This window comes from Ptychodera flava, chromosome 4 (assembly GCF_041260155.1).
Source record: "Ptychodera flava strain L36383 chromosome 4, AS_Pfla_20210202, whole genome shotgun sequence".
In the NCBI taxonomy this organism is placed as follows: Eukaryota; Metazoa; Hemichordata; class Enteropneusta; family Ptychoderidae; genus Ptychodera; species Ptychodera flava.
Genome location: NC_091931.1, coordinates 45,681,358 through 45,698,452, shown reverse-complemented (window position 1 = coordinate 45,698,452; position 17,095 = coordinate 45,681,358). Strand labels below are relative to the sequence as shown.

At 37.0% G+C, this 17,095-nt stretch overlaps 2 protein-coding genes across 8 annotated transcripts in view; both read right to left on the bottom strand.

Annotated features, from left to right (window-relative positions):
* The window catches only part of LOC139131947 (transient-receptor-potential-like protein), a 35,505-nt gene extending 27,945 nt beyond the window's left edge, over positions 1-7,560 (bottom strand). The window contains exon 1 of one of the 2 annotated variants that reach the window (XM_070698277.1): positions 7,372-7,560. The gene's annotated coding sequence lies outside the window, so the exon portion shown is untranslated. The remainder of the gene's footprint in view (positions 1-7,371) is intronic. The other variant, XM_070698276.1, reaches the window with a different exon arrangement.
* A 5,181-nt stretch (positions 7,561-12,741) lies between these two features.
* The window catches only part of LOC139131948 (glutamate receptor ionotropic, kainate 3-like), a 66,837-nt gene continuing 62,483 nt past the window's right edge, over positions 12,742-17,095 (bottom strand). For 2 of the 6 annotated variants that reach the window (XM_070698278.1, XM_070698280.1), the window contains exon 12: positions 12,742-13,889. In XM_070698278.1, coding sequence (XP_070554379.1) covers positions 13,803-13,889 — 87 coding nt within the window. In that variant the 3' untranslated portion in view covers positions 12,742-13,802. Of the gene's footprint in view, positions 13,890-15,912; positions 16,027-17,095 lie in introns of all 6 variants that reach the window. The other 4 variants (XM_070698279.1, XM_070698281.1, XM_070698283.1 and 1 more) reach the window with 3 other exon arrangements.

The following is a 17,095-nucleotide window of genomic DNA, read 5'->3' as shown; positions in this document are numbered from 1 at the left end:
GCATCCACGATGACAACACTAATAAGTTTATGGTTTTGGTGGGAAAATAGTCAAACGCGTAAATTTTGTGTTGTATAGATATTTCAGAAATGAATAGCTAAAATGCTTGCGAAACGAACGTGCAGATGTCAATAAATTGCAGACTATTGACTGAAGTGTGATTTTCTATCTTTCTATAGTGTCGTGTTAGCAATCAGTCATAACTTCTTATGAGGGTTCGATGCTTTTCGTTCAATTTTTCCGGAAAACGTGATGTTATTTGACCTGTTTTCTATGCAAGCTCATACACTTTCAGTCCAGCTTCTCTGCGATTGTTATCAATTACGCGTCGACAGTGCTTAAGTCGAGCCGAAGTAAATGAGATTCTTTGTTTTGCGTCTGCGCGCGTACATTTTGGTAGATTTCATAAAAAGAAACCCGTCAGTGTATTTGGGTAGAGCATTACAGCGTAGCATTGCTAGCCAAAAATGCCTGCATGCTTGCAAAATGTTTCAATGTAGTATAATTATGGAGTTGAAAAAGGACTTTCTCCTTTGATTCTTGAATTGACAGATGTATTTTACATGGAAACAGTAAAGGTAAACACAAAAAATGTCTGTGTTACAGTTTCTATGTATGATTTTCAACCGTTTTACATTTTAAAATCATAAGTGGACGCAAAATAAAGAATTCAATTACTCTGGCCTCATCACAAAAGTAAACAAAAATTATAAAGTACTTCATGTACAATATGCTAATAGTGTCAAGCACCTGGCCCAGGTGAGTCGTACAAGGTCAACTTGACAGAAATATACTGTTTTGGCTGTACTTTGTCACCACGAAAATTCAATTGAAAGTGGAGACTTAGTACAGAACGATATCTGGCGAAGAAGCATTTAATGTTTAATCAGTACAATCTTTAGCCAAAAATAAGTGTAATACGATGTTTAATGGGTCGATGGTTTGCAGATATCCTCCCCTCATTTTCATTACGGAAGAGTTTTCCCCTTCCATCGGCAATGGAGGAAAATTATCATGATTTTCATAATGACCTATCAGCAAAAATGTTGTTGAAATTTTGTTTTGTACAACCTACAACACGATTAAGCCGATTTGAACTGATTTGGGATAATTGGATCTTCACATTTTTCATAATTTCTCAAAAGTGTTAGATGCCCTATCGCTGAAAGTTGCAATATTACAAATTACTCATAGAAACAAGTGTGTTGCAGGGAAATAAAAGTAGATGAGCATTTGCAGATTAAACCGACATAACTTCATTATCCAATTATTCCAAAGTAGTTCCAATCGTGTTCTACTCAAAAAAAATAATAATATCGTTTTGAGAATCTCGTCCGGAGGAACAGTTTATGAAAGCTACTACTATAGAAACAAAGAAAATGCTTGTGTGATGATAGCTTGCATAAACGCTTTCTGCCGGCAGCATCTCAAACAGCAGTTACTGCACAAGATGGGGGTACAGTGAAGAAGAGAGTACGTGTATGTTGTGAGTCGACTCAGAAACCAATAAACAGATGTCACTTGGAAGGAAATGAAGGAGTAGAAAAAGTCTGCTCATTAAGCAGTTTAGTAGATTTATGAAAGCCATTGAAACATGTGTAATGGCAACAAAAAATTAATATTTTCCACGAGTAGCTGCATTACATTGTTTACTTCGCTGCGGGTAATCCAATAGCCCTTATTTTGTGGCAACGGCTGTCCCCTCGGCATACTGCGTGAAAATATCCGTACCAATACACAGAGTTTTATTAAACTTGAGACTTCTTTAAAGGTTTCTGTACGATAGTCAACATTTCCGAACAACGTTGATATCACCCGCTGACCATAAACTTGACATTGACGACTAAGGGACTGGTCAGTTTCTTCAGCCGGGGGGGGGTCACCCTTTTTTTGACTTTGGTGATAGGGGGGGTCACCATGTTTTTGAAATGTCCAATAGGGGGGGGGGTCAGTGTGTTTTTGAATTTTGACACAGGCTCATCATTGCCTAAAATGCTAGTGTCAGCCACAAATTTCATCATTCAGTTGTATTTTTCTGCGCGCCCTTCGGGCGCGTAACTTTAATAATCAGTCATATTTTTCAGCACGCCCAACTTTAACATATCAAGCATACATACATCAGAGATATCTGTATGTTCAATATTTTTCAGCGTGCTCTTCAAGCTCATTACTTTAATATATCAGACATTTTTCAGCATGCCCTTCAGGTGCATGACTTTAATATACAAGGCATATATATCAGAGATATCAGGATGTTTCATATTTTTCGGCACGCCCTTCGGGCGCCATACTTTAATAAATCAGAGATATCTTGATATTTGCTAAGTGAAAGTGTACCATTATGATATCTGCATTTCATATGAAAAGGATGACAAATTCCTGATACTTTTCTGTTCTCTCTATGAGAATTCAGTATGAGAAAGCAACATGCACAAATATTTCACAATATATATGGATACAGTGACTTATTTTAGAGATAGAAAAATGACAAGATATCTTTCCTTCTCATTGATGCAATTATTTTCCTTTGTTTCACAGGTTTTCTGTAAAAAGATGCTTTTTTATGAACAAAATAACAGTTAAAAAGGCAGTTTTTGTCATTATTAGCTGTGCTTTTATGGTTTCAATGTTACAAGAAAAGGTCATCTCAGACACTGTACACATCAGATTTGGCTAAAAAAGCTCTGTATGGCTCCTCAGGAGATTAAATTGGATGGTTGGCAAGTCTTAACACCAATCAAAGTTTTTGATTCACTGCGTTCTCCTCTTTGATATTAATGATTGACATCCATTTCTGTACAACAGTTCAGGACATCTGGTTCAGCATAGAAAGTGTGAAATACATTCACAACTTATTCAAAATACAGCTCATTCAAAATGTACTGTATTCAAACTTTAAGATTGACACTTTGAAATTCCTATCTTACGACTGACATGTCAACAATTTCATTGAAACATAGAATGACTATTTAAAATATAAATATATGTAAAATATAATATATACGTATATATATATATATATATATATATATATATATATATATATATATTATATATATATATATATAATTTATGTCCACCTTTTGTTTTACCTATGTCGCGCCCCGGGGGGGTCACCCTGTTTTCAAAATTTGGAATAGGGGGGTCAGCCACTTTTTGACGTCGGCAAAAAATAATCCACCGCCCCCCCCCCCCCCCGGCCGAAGAAACTGATCAGTCCCTAAAGACATAAATACAAGTATAAACGTGAATGTTTAAAACGTGATCTGCTGCTCACAGTCGTATTCATACAACATACAACAGTTTGTTTAACAATTAAAATTGTGAAAACCGACTGTGTTTGTTGAATGGGACTGGGCATTCCTTGCGGGGGACGCTTTCACCGTTTTGTCTGCATGTATTGCTATACAAACAATTCAATACTGTGAAGTGAAATTTTAGTTTTTGTTACCGAGTAAAATATCGTTGAATGACGCAGTTTGAAAAAAGTCTTTGAATTTATATTTGCGTCCGAGAGGGACTGTCCCATTCAAGTTTGAATGCGAAAGTTTTCACATATTTCGAGCAAGCATCTTTTTCCTCTTTCTGTAATGGAACTTAATCGTGTAAGCGACTGTACGCACTCGTGAGAAATTTCTCACGAGAAGAGGTTTTGGGTCAAATTTCTCTCTCCGCGATGTATTGAAATTCGTTCAAATTTTCATTTAACGCGAATTCGAGTACTTTTTCCAATATGGTTACCTCTCAATAGCTAACACTAATTCTCCTTTGACATACTCTAACTCATCGCATCGGCGCACGTCCCTGCTTTCATCCCTTTGTTGCCAACATTCGATCGATACATTTTCCCCAGCAATCGATCCATGAACGATGTTGCATAAAATCGTCAACGGGTTCGAGGTATTTGGAAGGTGAACTATGCTGCTGAACAGAGTAAACAGTTCGCTTTAGGATTGTAGAATTTGAACGATCTGTTTATCAACCCTTCCACTGTGCTTTGAGAACTTTCAGTGTCTCGTGAAAGCCATGATCGCGTTTTCCAAGTAAATTACATCATCAGTGCTCAATTTACTCTGCTTAGTTTCCAGTACAAGCCGTATGCCACTTTGAAAATGAATTAGCTCTGAATCCTACTAACTTCGATTCATTAAACACTACAGATAAAAGTGATATGTAGTTCCATTACAGTGACACGATTTTCACCATGACAACCTGGAATTCCCTGGCACTCTGTCACATATGTGCAAATTGACATCGACTCGGGAGAAATTTGGCTACAATACGCCGGTAACAGAAACTCATTGGTCACTTTTTAAAACTAGCCTTAAACTAGGCAGCAAAATCTATGAATTTATTGCATGACAGATTGTGTTTTTACTTTAACCGATTACATGTCTACGGCATTCACGTTAGCATACACAAAGTCATTTTATTTACCTGATCCTGTAACAACATTTTTTATGTTTTTACTAAAATTCTCCTCATAGTACGGATGTATATGGTTTTAAACTGTACAGTGTTATGTCTGTGTTGGAATTCGAAATAAATAAATATAAAAAAATAAATAAACAAACAATCATAGACACACTTGTGAGATACATGTAACGATCTAAACAAGGAAACTGTATACTAAATTTAACCAGAATGGTAATTCTTTGTACTTTACTAAAAGCATCAGCTACAGAAACACGACAGCAGAGACAACATCAACAACATCTGCTACAATTATTGTTTAGGCATAAGTAGATTGGCTTCGTTCACATATAACAACAACAACAACAACAACAACAACAACAACAACAACAATAAGAAGAAAAAGAAGAACTTTGCAACTCTCTGAATTTGTTTTGATTGCTAAACATGCTAGAATCAAATTTGAATAAATGATTGACATCATCAGTAGATGGAGTTGCTGCAGTCGGTGCCAGGATGTCGCAGCTACAGGTGTGCGAAATCACAACCATGCTGTCAGGGTAATTTTACGGCCATTCAAGACATACGCTATGCTCACGCATGCGCACTTTTACCTGTTGCCAGCCACTTGAATCAAGAATCATGTCTATAAAATGAGAACGTCAGCAACCAATGCTGTCAAAGAAAATAGCCTGATTTAACGAAAGCCGAACTGTCACACTGTTAAAATTTAAATATTACAACAATACAAAAAGCTAACGGGAATTCTTCAAGAGAAAACCCATTAAAGCCCCATAAGCTGTACTTCTTTGCATTTTTTCCGATAAGATGGTGTGAAATCAAATACAACTTATGTAAAAATGATTACAAAGTTGTGACACAGATCGTTTTGCTAATATATCATCGACAAAAAGCATAACTTTGATTTTAACAACTAAATAGTTTAGAGTTGCAACTCAAATTTGGCCGCCGCAAATATACGCCTAAGCACCAAATATATCATCAAAGATTGAAATAGTGAAATTGTAAGACAATATGGTTTAATAACGAAAATGTCAAAGATCTCTCCCAAAATGGAACTATTTAGGGTGAGGGTGGGGATGGGGACGGGGAAGTAAAATGCAAAACCTTACAGCTAATGGAGGAAGATTTTAGTAAATGAGCTGAAGAAATGTGATGTTGCTCTGACTTTGACATTATCTATCTATCTATCTATCTATCTATCTATCTATCTATCTATCTATCTATCTATCTATCTATCTATCTATCTATCTATCTATCTATCTACCCTATCTGTCTGTCTGTCTGTCTGTCTGTCAGTCGATAGTTGATCAATAATTGAAACTCGAGTAACTATATATTTATATATATATATATATAATATATATATAAATATATATATATACATATATATATATATATATATATATATATATATATATATATATATATATATATATATATATATATATATATATATATATATATATATATATATATCTGACGTGGTTCCCTTATCGTCGTTGCTTTTGATGAAGTTGCTTTTTCTATCGTTGAATATGACTCGTCATAAGTTGATTAGATTCTAGATATGATTTGATTGCATTGTGCGTAAATACACATAGGTTTTTCTAACAGCGTTGAGGTCGCAGCGTTTCCGTCAGTGATTTCATCGATAGTCGATAATGGTGAGAATGCCCATATTTCTACTTAATTCAAATTTGAATGAAATGCTATTCTTCTTGGCTTAACGTTGAATTGACTACTTCATCCGTGAATTTCTTAAGAGAGAGAGAGAGAGAGAGAGAGAGAGAGAGAGAGAGAGAGAGAGAGAGAGAGAGAGAGAGAGAGAGAGAGAGAGAGAGAGAGAGAGAGAGAGTCTGACTAGGTCCGAATTCATGAACGACACGAACGGTCGAGATTTCGGATTGATATTAGGGTAAAGGAAATGCGAAACGCATGAAAAAGTATGTAGATATACGTCAAACCTATACGGTAATCAACTTTCGGTCCATTCAGCCGCTCTGGAGAAGATTTATAATTATTGAAGTTTGATGGCAAAACCATAATAGATAGGCATAATTAAAAATAAGTATTGTCGTCAACCCCGCGACGATCCGCTCGTGATGAGAATAACATCTATTTTTAGCGTTGAGAAAGAAATTACAGTTTGCTTCATGCATGAAAAAGCTGCATTTCCATAATCGCTTCTCATTTGTGTTTGTTGATGCTACATGTCTTGAAACGCTGTATTCCCACGAAATGAAGACGCAGGGACTGTGAAAAGAAACTGTGTCTACTCGTCTAACATCCATATAATTTCTTTGAAGGTAGTTAAGGGAAATAACATGGATGATATTCAGTATCTATTTCGCAAAAGTGAATACGCAGTTGATTGGTCAACCAACTGCGTCACACAATAATCCAGAATCAATTTTCTTGAACAATAGAACAACTGTCGATTATAATAGAAAGTTCTAGATGATTTTATTGTCTGAGGATTTCAATGTGATGTGCGGAATGTAAATTTCAATCATGTCGCTGAATTGTCACAATTATACACGTAAAATAAGTGAGAGTCTATGTCACGTTGGGCGCATATACGTAACAGGCATGGCGCTCTCGTCGTTTGCGTAATCCGGACGACCCATCGAAGTATAGAACCAGTAAAACGTGACCACACCTGAAGTCAGACGCTAGAAAATACCTGACGAACTGCGTTCGCCCGGCTTGTCTTGACACGGGCATCGTTCTAAGACCTGTCAACCACAGAGCGTATTGTGAATTAAGAAGTCTTCAAGAAGACAATTCTGACAGCATTCATCGAAAACGAGACAGGAAAGCACGATGAAAGTCAGAAACGAAATTAAGATTTCTTTCATCAAGGGTTTATGATATTGACATTAAAGGTAAACACACTGAACCCTAAGAAACCGAAAGGAAGTGACATGAACTCACCTATGTCGATTTCTTATACTCCCACTAGGAGAAAGGGCGTCATCTGTCTACAGCGCCATGTAACCGTGGGGTCGTGTGCTGCCTGGATGACAGTCTTGCCGCGGTCTCAGAGAAAAGAAACACAACAAAACGAAATCGACAGCAAATTGCCTCCTCGTCGAAAGCAGATTTGAACCAGCTATCAATCGCAACCCGCGCCTAATGAATATTCATAATCCGCCGCTATACTCCTCTGTTATTGAAACGTTGCCATGGCTACAGGGTACTTAGAGATATCTCTCAATTATATGCCTTGCTGTCTCGGTTTCTATACCATTTCCATTAATAATAAATATCTGGCCTTTACTAAAGACTTTTACGTTCGTCGTAAACACTGTCTGTCGAGTTTTCTTTAAATTCATCAGTATTCAGGAGACCTGATGGCAAACGCGATGACTCGTCATAGGCGAGTTTCCTAATCATGTTTGAAGCGATTGCCAGTTAATAACGGCTCAATTGGACGCTGTCATTGGTGGTAAGGACAGCTGCCTCAATCGACAACTCGTTGATCCGTAAACTTGATATGGCCTTCTTCAAGATTTTGCTGATGTTTTGGAGGGGGGAAAACACACGGTACGGTTACACATCATGAGTATCAGGCGCCGTCTGTTTCAATAATGTGTATTTGTTTTTTAGGTGCCCTACGAGGGCGTGTTCCCCATCACGTGTAGCATCTCTTATATCATCTTGAAACATCTGCTGCTATATTGTAACAACAATTCACCATTCCTACAAAGATGACCGATTACGAACTACCTGCCCTTGTGTTGTGACTGTCGTGACTGAAATAAGGCAGATTTGAAATAGTGATGTTCAGGCAAAGAAGGATATAGATGGAGACACCGTGAAATATTCATCTAGCACACACCTATTTAAATGATGGAAAGTGACATTGACACCGTTCGAGAAAAGCCTTTCCAACCTATTTTGCATAACAAAAGCAATTGAAGACGGCCAACGACAGGCTTGACATATGATACTTCAATTAAGAGACGTACAATGTCATAAACAAGTACACACAATTAAGCATATTGATCATGATTAACCTACTTGCAGCTCCCAACACCATAGTAAGTATCAAATATGACCCTTGCTGACAAAAAAATTGCCATGTTTGTGAATAACGCACTTCTCAATTTTGAACCACGATACCTATTGTCAACTTTCTATGGTAAAACTGTCATCGCATTTCCAAGGTCTTCCTTTACTTACGTAATTTTCCTTTACGTACGGTTTGCTTTGGTGAAATATCAATGCTATACTTACAAAAATGCATGTATGTAACGAATTCTGTTTTCTGGTCCCTCCCCCTCCCGAAAATTAGAAAAGCAAAACAAATTCTCGGAATACGCGAGGAAAGGGGCGGGTCAGTGACCATATAAGTTGTATCCGGCAGCAAAATTTAGTTAAGGTTTGCAGCTTGTACCGCGAAAATGGTCTACGAGAAATATATTGACGACTGTTCATTACGCCCACCAATTAAATGTTTGAGACCATAAGAATTAATGAATCAATCACCAGCAATTAACGACACCACCGATACATGTACGATATTATCTGTCGCTACGGCGGAAATGGCTAGCTTGCACTCCCTGCCAATAATGCAATAGCTGATGATTTTCCTTCTTTCCAGTGAAACCATTTTTCAAGGTTGGTTTGTCTTGTGGTTTCTATTCAAGGGAACTTATCCTGCTGAAGACAGGTAATAACATTGCATACTCTTGAGGGCGCAAAACATCATACGACACAATGTCATACAATATGATGATATGATATGACGCAATATGACATGATTTTAAGACTGTTAACAGCCTTTATAATGATTCTTGGTTTGATGAAATTGCGGCTACGTACTTACATAAATGTATGCGACGTATTCTGTTTTCTTATCCCCCCTCTTCCTCCAAAGAAATTAAAATAAAAAATAAAACAACAACAACAACAAAAACAACAAAAAGGTTGAAATACGCGAGCAACGTGGCCGGTTACGGACTATATATCTTGTGCATGGCGGTAAATTTTAGCTAAGATTTGCAGCCTTTACCATGAAAATGATCTGTAAATTGACATCGACGTGACGGTTCATTGTACCCATCTGGCATTTGACCTGGCATCAATAACTGCATTCAAATCTGTTGACAGGATTTGACGCGAAAAAGAAATAGACAGCCTGGAATGTATACTCCTTAAATACTGAAGACACTGTGTCTTCGATTTAAAACAAAGTTTGAAAAATTGCATTACTTTCTAAGGATTTTAATGTCTCTTTGTATAAACTACGACCATTTCATCAGAACCTCCGCTGAGTGTGAAGGCAATACAAAGTGGACGTTCTGCACATCGTTTCTTGCTCAACAGTTCCCCACAATCTTTTACAAGTAAATGTACCTCAGATATAATATTGATCTTCCTTTTGAAAAGACCACTTGGCTTAATATCATTCTGTTTTGTTAAAACCTGTTTAAGATACGTGTCACATGATCTTGCATAGTTTAGGAGGGCAATGACAATGACATTCGCGATAATCCGGACGTCGAGTACGACGGTGATGATACCAAGACTTTTATTATGTGTCACTTTGTATTTTCAAAACTCATTTTGTATTTACTGTTTGTGGTAATGATTGATATTGCTCCAAACATTGTAAAAATCGGTCGCCAACTTTTAATTTTAATTAATTTTTGTTTGCTTAATCTTGACGAAAACAAAGACATGTACAGATCAGCGACAAAATCAAGACAATACAAATCTGAAAATCGCCTTGTTTATTTGATTCGGAAGAAAATAATTTTAAATCTCCATGGAAACTTGGAAAGTTACTACAACACTTAGAGTGGATGTGTACAGATGTAATTACTTAACATTCGTCAGTACAAATATGATCGACAATCAATGCCGATAATCATCAATGCCAATGATAAACACCAACTGCTTCGTCAGCTTTATATCCATAGAATAATTGTTGAAAGATTATTTGAAAATTAACCTTGTCTTAGGGAATCATGCATAAATAATAGAGATATACTAGTAATAATACAAAAGAGAACTGCGCATTCAGTATAAATCGATTCGTCATAAAATTAATGATAAACTGAAGAGACAGACATTATATATACATATATATATGCAGTATATACATGTATATACAGACATCATATATATATATATATATATATATATATAGTGTGTGTGTGTTAATGAAGAAACGTCATACATATATATACATATACATATATACAAAATATTAATAGACAGTATATATATATGTATGTGTATGTTTATGTATATACATATATACATATATACGTATGTATGTGCGGCTATGTAGGTATGTATATATATACATATGTACAATGTACTTGTATTTGTGAACATGTATATATGAAAGATACCTCTTATCTTACGAGTTGGTAAATGACTAAGTAAATATTTCCACTAATTTGATTACTTTTTAATATTTTGAATTTGTGTTTCTGTTGACAGATCGTATGCATTTAGCAGATCGACGCGTTCCATGAAGCGACTGCATTCTTTAACTTTAATAATCGCTACGATCGATAACAAAACGTCATTTAAATCTACTTTTTGTTGTGTTTTCAGCCTCAGCAGAAAGTACTACTTAATCAAATCTCAAAAAAAGCCTCTCTAAGTTTGTGGAAAGTTGTCATGACATACTATTCAACACTGATGACGTCATACATCACCATGATTTCTGTACGCAAAGTGATCTGTTCAAACACACTTGTGACGTAAAGTATTGAAATAAAAATTGTTAAGGAATGTACACTGTTTTGCCACTTCAAGGAAAAAGCACACCACGTTCCGTGGCGATTACACAATTATCTAAATGCCCAAGGAGCCCAGATTGTCGACCAGCCGAACAATCTACTAGTACTTGCTCCAAGATTACAAGAGCCTTGAAAGAAAATTAGCTCTTTACCAGGAACTGATAATGAAAGATTTGCGAACAACAACGCGTCGTCTCTTAACTAACTATCTCCTGTGGTCGGAAAATGTGCTCAGAATAAATACATGTGTTACGTCTTGAATCTTAACAGGGACTTACAACGTACAGCAGCCGATATTGGAATTCTGTTTAAACACAAGTCCGTCCCCAGAGGTGTATCAGAATTAAGCCCTTTCCATGAAGTGGCCGAATGCCCCAGGAGTGAGAGAATACCTGCTTAAAAAAGTGCAAAAATGGAATAAAAGGCAAAACATGATCAACTTAAAGGGCATCAATATGGTTTTATCACACGTATCTTTTTAAAGGTCAAAGGTGAAGCACGTGGATAATATAACGAAGGGTCTGAAAGGATAACATTACAATCTTTAGATATAATTTTTTTTCAACTTTGTGTTATTTGAAAAGTAAGCTCTTTCCCAATTGCAGCATCTATAAACATGCCTAGCTAAACAGATAGATGGATAGAATAAGGTTTTGCCATGATTTCAGGTACATGACAGAATAGTAACAAAATTATTATACAAGTAACAAAGAAATGAGTTTCCGCCATATTACGGATGACGTAATCAGAATATTGCATTTTGGGGCAACTGGGTAGCCGTTAACGTGACCTATGCTATGACCTTGCTTTGCCAAGTTGCCTCAAATTCAGGTTGCAATGGGCTTATGTACGTCATCCGTAATATGGAAACTCATTTCTTCCCTGTAGCTGAAGGCCACTCGAAAAACTACAAACTCCAGCGTGCAGTACATCAAGTAATATTTGACACTAATCATATCGCATATCGCTATCATGTGAGTTCATGACTGACTTAGACAAAGTATTTCATCTTTTCTTGATATTAAAATTGCCAAACAACCGACTACGTCCCTTTAGCACAAAATGATAATGTCTATAAATAGAAAAAATCAAAATGTACCAAAGATAATGTCTATAAATAGAAAAAATCAAAATGTACCAAAGATATTTGTATACGATGTTTTCTATACCTTTCTTAACGAAAATAAAAAGCAAACGAAACAGAAAGATAGAACATTACCAAATTACATTCAACTATGAACTTGCTGATTCATTTTAATCACTTTCGACATTCCATGTCAATTATCGCGTGCAACAGCAATGACAGAAATTTAATTCTTCAATGGATAGAGAACATTTTTTAAATAACTTCCCCGCCGTCACGAAGACCCAAAGGAGGGGAACTTCTTTGACACTTATACTGTCCTTTGCTATTTTTATAAACGGCAAATAAATTGGGAGCACATGAATGATTGATCTTAAACCTACGTCATTGTTTTATGCTCATTTTTTACTATTGCTGAAGATAATTATGAACAAGATTATCACGCGACGATAACCAATTATCACCATCACGTGACATACATCATCAAAATAGCACGTGATCCTTTATTGCCTTCCCGGTAGTACATTTTACGAGCAAACTTCTCAAAAATGTTTGCAAGAATCTGGATTTATACTGTGAAATTTTACCATTCCTATCGGCATGCGAACAGCACTTGTAGTTTTTTTTCTTTTGAGTAATCTTAAAAGTTCGAATGCTGACTGCATTTAACCTTGGGGATCCTAAAGCAACGACGTTGTGCATTCGGAGTAAGATCCGCCGATTTATTTCGTGTGCTCTCAGACTGGTAGAAGTTAGTGAAATCAGTAGGAACGTTTTCAATGAATGTTGACTCACTATCGTTAACAGTTGCTAGTTGTATCCGTCGTCACCGTCTTGTCTACACCTTCTCTTCAGTGTTGATGAGCGCCCTCACACATCGACAAAATGTGGCATTTGAGACCTAAAAATATCTGAGCACGATCCCCGACAAGAAGACCATGGACTCCAATTTAAAATGATATACATCTCCCATTGATTAGAAATCAAGAAAAATACGCGATTTGTATTCTTCTATCGTGTACGTTCGGTTCAAACTTCGGCACGTTTATATCAAGCATATATAGATCGGCATGGAAAATTAATATCGGTTCAAAGAAAATCACAAAAGCTGGAAGACCAACACCATCTAGTAAAATTCGTTATCTTCAATGATCTATTGCCATAGAAACATGATATCAGATGCAGATATTTGGCAAATATACATAAAAGTCGTACGAAGTGTCCCCACATGAATATTATATTTTATTGGAAACTCCACACTTGGGAGCAGAGTTCACGGGAGTTCAAGTTTATAAGTTACGTCATTCGTTCTAGGAGAAACAATCGATGCGTTCGTAGAAAGCTGGATTCTCCAGCTTGTGTACGTCCTTGTCAACTTGACACTCTCCTTGTGTTATCTTCGTTAATTCGAAAATAAAAAAAATATTGCTTCATGTTTTCGAAGAGCAAACTTGTTGATCCTCCTGCAACAAAAGATCCCATCCAATCTCGCGTGACTTCATTATTTTGTCAAATCTTCATCAGACAGTGGAAACCCTGTCGTCAACGGGATCGAATTCTGCTAGTCTAGATCCATAGCGCACTCCATTATATGGTAGTCCTTGCTTCTGCGGAAAGAAGAGAACAAAGGTCACAAAAGTAAATTAGAGAGAATTGAGTTCTTCGGTAACTGTGACCTGTCCGCCATCATTTTCACAATATTCAAATTTTGAGTTTGTCGGCCAGTTTGATTGTGCTGAAAGTGTGTACAAATTTGCATCATTAAAATGCTGTCGGTGACAAGAGCATCTCAAGTTTGCTAATTTAATTTTTAACGTGACACCTTAGGTCGATTGTGTTTGTGTTGATGGAATTGGATGTTGAAACGAACGCACTTGAGAATGTATATTTTTTATTGATGCGGAGAACAGTTTTGGTGCCTCTGAGTATCCGAACCATTGGTGCTGATGGTGACATCAGCACATTTGAGAAATGTCGCTAATTTACATGTTACAATGAAAGCCGCGTCAATTTTGTTATCAATACCTTGCCATTTACATAAGGCAACACGGCTCTTCCAGATGGAAAATTAAGGATGTTGATGAAACTGAAAGTACTGAGCGACAAAATGGTGTTGCTACGATTATAAGAGATGGACCATTTGGTCTTCGGAAGGGTGTTAGTTATACAATAGGAAATATCTTGGGAGGGATTTTTTTTCTCAGCCACGTTGCTTTGTAAAAATATCCACATGAACGGAAAGTGATAAATTCTGCAAAGGATGCAGTTGTATATCTCCCGAAAGTGACCAATGAAGACTAGAAATGTTTATATCCTCATCTTATATTTTGTATACTGCCTCCGAAGATCTAATGGTACATCCGTTGATATCGAGAAATTTGCTCATTTTTAGCTCAAATGTAGAACACTTACATGAAAATGCATACAAGATTTGACCAACCACCTGGTGATATTTACTGATGGTGCTTATTCAGTGTACCAGAGATGGTGTCTTTTAATTTAAAATATGTTCTAAATGTTTATTTGTAACGTTTATTTTCAATTGGCCACAAACTAAAGTTTGAGTACATGCAAAGAATGAACATTTAATTATACAGCTTCTGTCGAAATAATATGTGCTCAAAATCTACGTCCCATGAATTAACGGTAGCAGTGGCAATGGAACCTTTTAGGCGAAACAGGGCAACATTTGAGAGTGTGTCTGCGTGCGTTTATGTGTGTTTTCCACACGAAATTCACACGTGCATTTGTAATATGTTGTAAACCGTAGAAAAGAGTATTATACCATTGGAAGAAACCAAAATTGAATGCGGAACTCATATAAATAAGTTATGTAAGCGATAATTCGAAAGACTGGGAGAAATACAACTCGAGCTATGAAGTGGGAGGCGTCACATTTACCACGAGAACATATTAGCGCCCTCACAGGTCATGCATGATAGCCACATCAAGAACTGTTGACTGCAGTGCAAGGATGTTTGTCGTGGACATGTAGGCTGAATACACACTTTAGGGATTGTGATGACATTAGGCGGCGTGACGCGGGAATAGATCTGCAACGTGCAGTGCATTCGACTGTTCAGGTGAGAGAGACTTCGAAAATGAGAACGCGATAATATGTTGTTCAAAGGAAAGACAGAATCAGGTCGTGCAGGCTAGGCAGCGATATCGCGTGCAGTTGGAACGGATAAGAAGCAGCCTAGAATGGACCTTGAACACAATCGTTTCCAGATGTTATTGTAATACATCTTAATAATAAAAGTAATTTTCGGGTTATTCGCTCTACCTTTCTCTGATTGTATATTACGTTGTCATAGACTACGTTATTGCAATGATGGGGTAAAGCGTCATCAGGTGTTACAGAGTATGACGTATTGGACAATTCTACGTGTCTGTTTACAAGATGTAATTGGAGGGGACATGTCGAATACATCCGCTGAATACGTCACGAATGTGTTCCACTTTTTTTTTCGTCTTCTCATTTGCGAAATCTCCCTTTTCCCTGAAAGTCTAATCTAACATAGATAGTTAAACGGAGCTCCACCATCTATGATTCTAGGTTATGCAGCATTGACACCTGTACAACACACGTGCAGCCACTCAGTGTGTAGAGTTCTTTTAACAACTCACGAGATCTCGCGAGGGTTGAGATGTCATCACACCTATATATTATATTTCTTCTCTTGACGCTGAAGGTAGCAGAGATTCACTCCTACACATCTGATAATGCGTCTGGCTATCACACTGTGAACAAAAATGGTCTTCTGTGTAAAAATGCCGGAAGCAGTATTTTGCGAGTGAATGAGTTGATAAGATAGTATGAGTATGACATATTAGACAATTACTTTATTATTTTAGCAAATCATTTTCTGTTCGTCCAAAGAGCCCCATCAATCCGCTTGTAAACCTCGAGATATGTTGGTGATCTGAGACCTGACGACAAATGATTGAAATGGCAGCGCCATCTACGGTAGATGATCCAGACAATACGTTACAATTTTTCTTCACCTTCAGTACACAATAACCGTAAGTTAAACCCGTTTTGTCTTGCTCTGAGTAATCTGTCTCCAAGCTTAAAACTAAAGACACGGTATTATTTATTTGCTATCAACCAGAGTCGCCCTTAGTTTTTGTCCCCATTGGTACGGGTTTTTCCAGGAGGGGACAGTTGCTCTTTAGTTCAAATAAAATATGTAGCGAATAATATTTCGCACCCACGGACAGAAAGTGTCATTTAGTGCTGGAATTCCCCGTTCTGATTTTTGGCATTTTGCAAACACGGTATCCTCTAAATCAACGACTGATGTCTCACTATTTATCAATACTTCGCCAGACAAGACAAGACTGAAAGGTTTTCTTCTCGAGCCGTAGATTTGTTTTGAAAATAAGCAATGGTTTTGTCGAGAAAAAGAAGAAGAACGGACGCGACATTGTTTTCGTATCATTTGCACGGCAAAGATAAGCTAAGGACCCCGACTTATTGTGTCACTGTTGTTGTAGTTTTATCACAAAGTATAAATCGATACTACGATGCGAAAAGTGAGAAAATGCTGTTGTTGTCATCGATGCTCCGAGCAATGAACACAAATTAATAGACCATCTACACATAGAAGACGTGTTAGGTTCAATCGTGGTTTCGTGGAGACATCTTGGAGAGATGAACAGACCATTTGCATTATTATCACTTACCGAACAACGGGAAGTTCAATGGGGGCACGTTGAAGGAAAAGGAGCTACCGAGGTTAAAGACTTCTCCCTTTAGAATTTCCTTAGACTTCTCATTTTAAAATTACACCGACTTATTCGGGCCTAC